Source organism: Polyodon spathula, chromosome 2, assembly GCF_017654505.1.
Source record: "Polyodon spathula isolate WHYD16114869_AA chromosome 2, ASM1765450v1, whole genome shotgun sequence".
Lineage (NCBI taxonomy): Eukaryota > Metazoa > Chordata > Actinopteri > Acipenseriformes > Polyodontidae > Polyodon > Polyodon spathula.
This window is the reverse complement of record NC_054535.1, coordinates 83,539,025-83,545,009: the sequence shown is the minus strand read 5'-3', so window position 1 is coordinate 83,545,009 and position 5,985 is coordinate 83,539,025. Positions and strand designations below refer to the sequence as shown.

The following is a 5,985-nucleotide window of genomic DNA, read 5'->3' as shown; positions in this document are numbered from 1 at the left end:
TCCTTGTGCTCCATCTTTGGGTGAGACGTAAGTGATCCTGCAGCTGAAGCATAGTCTCTGTAAGTCACCTTGGGTAAAGGTGTCTTGCTAAATAAACTAATGCTCAACTGGGAAACAACAAAAACTAATCTGGTACTATGCTGGGTAAAAGAAAGTTCTTTGTTTGCTTACATTCCCTTACAGAAAACTTGTCATGCCTCCTAGGTCATTTGATCTCAGGAGTGGCTTCTACTGTAGGTCAAAGCATGTTACCAGCTGCAAAGCCTGTAACAGTCATTAGCGGAAGCAGCCATTTAGTTACTCACAGAAAAGAAGGCTGAGAAGAGGTGGGCACAATTTTATTCTACAGGTGAAATTACCATAAAAGTACAAGACTATCTGAAAGCAAGGCCTGCAAACCAATATTTCTTTAACTAGGGTAGTAACAGATATCATTTACAAATGAAAGTTGATTTAACATGTTTGCTAAAACATAGATTTATTTCATAACTACACATTGAGACCTTTATAGAGAATAGATGTGCATGGCTGAAAAATGTGCCAAATGATTTTGTTAGCTACAATCACGTTACCACTTTCAACATAATATTTAACAAAAGGGTTTCTTGACATTTCCAGGATTTTGTCACAGTTGATTTGGTCTTTCCTTTTCTTCTATACTTTCAAGCTTCTTCATAAGGATGTGCGTTTGAACTTTATGCATCATCAGAAACTGTCCATTTAAATGAAAGACTGGGATGTCATACTTGTATCTTTCATACCATACTGTGTTCTCTGGCAGGGTGATGTCCACTTCTTGCAAGACAAACTTGAAATAAAAACAAAACAAAAATAGTATGAATTGTCTGTAACACTATTCAGAGTAACCTACTATGATCATAAGAAATGTTGAGAATGACAAGAGCTTGTCTCTTGCTAACACACCATTAACACCAAAGCAGTAACTGCAACAAAAACTGGGCCAAAAAGCGATTCTTCTCTTCTGTTTTGAACTTGCCTTCTTGATCTACTCTCTATGCCTAGTTTGAAATAAGGAACTATTCCACCAAGTATTTTATAAACTTTAAATTAATAAGGACAGGAAAGTCATACATTTTAATAAATAATTTAAGTAACCTGAAACCTACTCTACTAGAAGACTCACTTGGGTAAATCTAATTGATCTGAACTGCTGCGGATCACAGTAACAGCACTGTTTAAACCATTAGCAAAGGGCCCAAGGTTATGAAAATCAAACATCCAACAGTGTGTCTAGCCTTTTTATCTTTTTAAAATCTGAAAGAATATGAATTAAAAAAAAAACAACAACATCTCAGGACTGTTCATTTTTGAATAATTTAAATGGCAGCAGTATTTAGACGCACCACGGTTTAGGTCAATTGAGTAGATCTCATTCAATCTAAAGTACACCTTTAGTCGGTAACTTCAGTTACTGTTTGGGTGTTTGTATATCCATTGAGGGCATTTCAATTTGTCTCTTCTTAACTGTGCGTCTTCATCTTGCAGTCATAATTCTAAAGCGCAGAATGGGCTGAATTGCTCTGTTTTTAAGGTGGAATTGTAAAGTTCACCCATGGGTTGTTGTTTGGTTTGTCTTGTGAGGGTGACACGTTCTAACACAACACAAATAAAATGGTAACACAACACAAATAAAATGTAATCCCAGATTGTAACACTGTGTGCTTAGGACTCAGTACATAACCGCTGCTATGACTGACACACAGCAGATATCACAGTCAGTTAGCATGTCAATACAGGCCTTTGTCATCCTCTTCATGATTATACACTCTGAATGCCTATTAGTATTATTAACAACATTTAGTGAATGTGGGTAACCTATACATACCCTGTGTTTATATGGCTCGAGAACCTCCTTTGCTTCATCACAAAGTGGACAAGGATTCTGAAAGAAAGATTAAGAGATTAAATACATAAATACTATACTTCCAGTAATATTTTAAGTCAAAACAGCATTACAAACCCATTTCTCTTGACTGTGTATCACGTGGGTGACACATTTAATGGACGCAATTGCTGTATTAAGATTTATTGTACATTTAAATACAGCTTTTTTGTTTCATAGATACAGTACTGGCCATTATTAACAAAGATATATTTCTTTATTTCCATCTTAAAGTACAGTTTTTCTCTCTTAAAAATCATACAATACTTAAAAAATATTTTATAATACCGATATAAATGAGTCACTTCAATTTTCAGAATCAGATCAACAGTAAGAAACATTGTAATGCTTTCCTGCAAAACAAAATGCTCTAAAATGCTTCCATTACCTTGGTGAACAGGGTTAAGACAGGTAAATGATTTGCTGTTGACAGACTTCGGAGCCACAAAGCGCTGCTTTTTATCTGTCCAAGGGTATTTCGCGTAAGCCAGTACATTGTGATTCTTTAGAGAAATGCACAGAGAACACTTGATTTGCTTTATTTTACATTAAATGCTTTGACACTAATTAAGAGCACATGTAATTGGTTCTAATACAATTAATATGGTGTGAAGGTTGGCATCCTACAGCAACTAAGCTTTCAGATTTAAATTAAGGTTTAAATTTAAGGTTTTGTGGTCTATTTTAATTATTTGAACAGCAGCAGATCGAATACAGAAACCATTACACTTGTAAACCACTCTAACTAGACCTCTTACCACTGTATTTTTAATTGTATTAGCAGTGTTAGTATATACCTGTATTTTAATTGTATTTAGCAGTGTTAACAAGGGACTGTATATCCCCTCAATAAAACACCTACATTACAGGATTAATATAGACTTCAGCTGTGCAGATTGTAAACATTAACCTGTCCCAACAATTGAAACAGCACTGTGAGTGGGCTGCCAGTTCAAGTTTCAGAAGCTAAAGGTTCCCAAGTGTGTAAGCGTCCTGAACGTGTGCAATGATATGATTACAAGCAAGTATACTGAAACACTTAGTAAATGCAGTATTTCGGACCTCTGTTTAAACAATTCACACTGGTTCTAGGGGACACATAAACCCATTTGCGAAATGATGTTGAGGTTTTTTTGTTCTTTATCTTATCTCAATTGAGTTGTACCTAAAACATAAAAATATATTTCGCAGGGATGACGGTAAAGGCCTTATACACTTAAGTTCACCTATAACCAACAAAATATCCCTACAGGTATTCCAGGTTTGTCCTGCAAGAGCTGTTTAGGGCCAAACAAGAAACATACATTATGAACTGTAGCTATGAACGGGTTAACTGCAGCGAGTACGTATATACCAGCACCATGCTCATTTATATTAGCACCACTGGCCGGTTGAACTGGGGCTAGTCTGTCGTTTTAGATGGCTGCATAGAAAATTGTATCATGTTTATCAATAAATGTAAACAGTACCCCCGTTTGCGTAGACTGACCATAACCCTCGCATTAGTTGGATCGCACAAACTGTATATTTTAAGAAATTAACCACGTCTTCGGGTCTTTAAAAAAAATCTCCTGTAATTTGCTACTGGTTTTATCTTGCACTTTCTGAGAGCAGCGCTGCAGTCTAATAGTCTACACATTTTGTTTTTACAAAAACACATACATTATGCAAGACACGCAAATGTTAAATCACTTAGCTAAACACGTTAAGCCTCTTCGTACATTCAATAACAGGATCTAGAAATTCTTACATGACCGTCCCTAGGAAGACCGGTAAAATGACGGAAGGTCAACGCTCAAATTCAAGAGATCCAATTGGTTGAAACCATAGCTCTGTCTGATCTTGATTTGTTTACAGAATAATCAATTACTGTCATTCAGAAAATACCTCTTGCCTTTAGGACCCACGTGACAGCACTAAGAGCAGGAGGTGCGTTCACAGAGTACAGTCTGCGCGGATTCTGTGCAGAGTGTCCAATTTAGCCAATGGATGCGTTCACAGAGTTTATTCTGCGCAGATTTGTCATTCTTAGGAGATAATTGGCTTAACTGGTCTGATTCTGCACAGAAGCTGCGCATAATGCTCTCCGTGAACGCGCCCAGGGTTCTCAAACTGGGGACAGTCTGGGATCATGTAACATTAATGACTGACTGTAGTGCATTGCAATGGATCTTTTGTCATCAAATCATACCAATAATGCTCTGTTTGTTGTAAAAATTGACATATGTAATAAAACAAGTACTGTATTATTAGTGGCTTGTTATGTTTGGTTTGGCTACAAAACATTGAGAACCACTAATGGTAGGTTAAATTTTATCATAACATGTTCTGCTCTATTTTGTTGAATTACGCAATGTACATTTGCAATCAATTTCAAACATTATTTTAGACAAAAAGATTACATAATGAATTTGTTAGAAAAACCACAAACATAATTTTAAATGTATACTAAGGTGTGGCAGGTTCTTATGAACATTTCTTTTAAAAAAAACAGCCACTTTAATGTTATGTTGAAAGAATATCCTTAACATTACTCGATGGTGAGGCTATTTTATTTATTGTTTTAGGCAGAATACTTCAAGCTCTTTAGAAGGGAAGAGTTGGCTTTTCTGGTACAGATAAAAACACATGCAAAAAGACTTGTTAGTGCTGGCACAGTTTATAATGATTGGGCTTTCTGTAACAGTGGATTAAGAAAGAAATAACCCAGGACAGGGTGTGCAGTAAAACAATTCTTACCGCACGCCCTGGGTGTGAGGCACAAGGCCGCAGGCCAAGTGCCTCCTACCACCCAGGAAGTGCAGTAAGAATTGTCTTGCTGCACACCCTGGAGTGGGTTATTTCACTTCTAAAATGGCAAAAAAAACAAAATAAATTAAAAAATAAATAATTACACAAACTGGCTTTTTTAAGGAAAAAAATAAGAAATATATTATGTATCCTTCCACTGAGAAAAAATAGTCCCTGAAGACTGTTGATTGTAACGCATATTTTGTACTTATTTAAATTTGCCATAAACATTACATTGAACATTGCCATTTATGGTAACATTTTTTCGAGATGGAATTATATTTGTGAATTGAAAGCAGCCTGATTTCTCACTTCTGAGGGAGGATTCAAGGAACAGCCAAAAACTGCACTGCATTGGCAATCGAGGAAGGGGCTTCCGAGTGTTTTTTTTTTTTTTTTTTTTTTTTTTTTTTTTTTTTGGGGGGACGGGGGGAGGGGGGGGGGGGGGGGGAGTCTTCAAGAGAAACTGACGAATAATTTCTGAGGCTGTTTTCACACCGATGCTGGTAACCGGCATAATTTCTCTAGATTGTAAACCAGCATAGATGATAAGTGGTCTAAACGACTGCCGTGCCAGTTTGTGCAGTGCTGCAGTCCTTCCCGTCCGTGGCGAACCCAATAGAATTCCGAACACGACCTTGTTTAAAAGCCCAACGGTTGTGTCAGCAGAGAACAGGAGAGATTTTAATTTTGTTTTAAACATGTTTCTTAAATCGGAGGGTAGTGGTGAGATGTATCTCTTGTGTCGAGTTTAGATATTGCATACTCGCTAGTCAGTTTTATAAGGCGCTATTTAGTAGATGCAGCTGCTGTATGTACAGTGCATTACATGCTGGGTGAGACTTGCGTGATTTCTCAGAATGCTTTTGAATAGTGTTACTGCTTCTGCTTGCCTCAGAGTTTCCTGTGTTCTGTTCTCTGACAAATAAATATCAGAGTATATTTGCCAAAAAACAGGTTGTTGAATGATTTAAATGTTGTTTCAGTTGTAAGTTGACATTTTTATCTACAGAAACAATGTTTAGATCATTGTTACTATTAAGGCGTAGTAATATTAATAGATCAGGTAAGTAAAATGGTCTATGATGTCAAAGACAGTTATTACCGAACCGCACGGTCATGTGATCTTGTTTAGCCAATCACAGCACTTAATTTATCCAAGCCATTTAATAATCTGGATTATTTAAGCAATACTTGGATAAATTAATTCAACCACATTGCTGAATTTTTAGACAAAGCATTCTGTCATATGATCTGTGTGTGAACTCTGTGGAGGCCAGTTCTTGTAAGCA

General features: G+C 36.6%; 1 protein-coding gene across 4 annotated transcripts; it reads right to left on the bottom strand.

Annotated features, from left to right (window-relative positions):
• Positions 1 to 322: 322 nt before the first annotated feature.
• c2h5orf63 (chromosome 2 C5orf63 homolog) lies at positions 323 to 3,695 on the bottom strand. Of its 4 annotated transcripts, none has more exons than XM_041232288.1 (4): positions 3,654 to 3,695; positions 2,292 to 2,406; positions 1,847 to 1,903; positions 323 to 808 (listed from the first exon to the last, which is right to left on the bottom strand). In XM_041232288.1, the coding sequence occupies exons 2-4, from the start codon at positions 2,397 to 2,399 to the stop codon at positions 626 to 628; spliced, it is 348 nt and encodes a 115-aa protein (XP_041088222.1). In that variant the 5' UTR covers positions 2,400 to 2,406; positions 3,654 to 3,695; the 3' UTR covers positions 323 to 625. The 4 variants fall into 4 exon arrangements, with proteins under 4 accessions (XP_041088222.1, XP_041088213.1, XP_041088197.1 ...); XM_041232279.1 differs by having other exon boundaries at positions 3,625 to 3,677; XM_041232263.1 differs by lacking the exon at positions 3,654 to 3,695 and adding an exon at positions 3,373 to 3,647.
• Between the last annotated feature and the right edge of the window lie 2,290 nt (positions 3,696 to 5,985).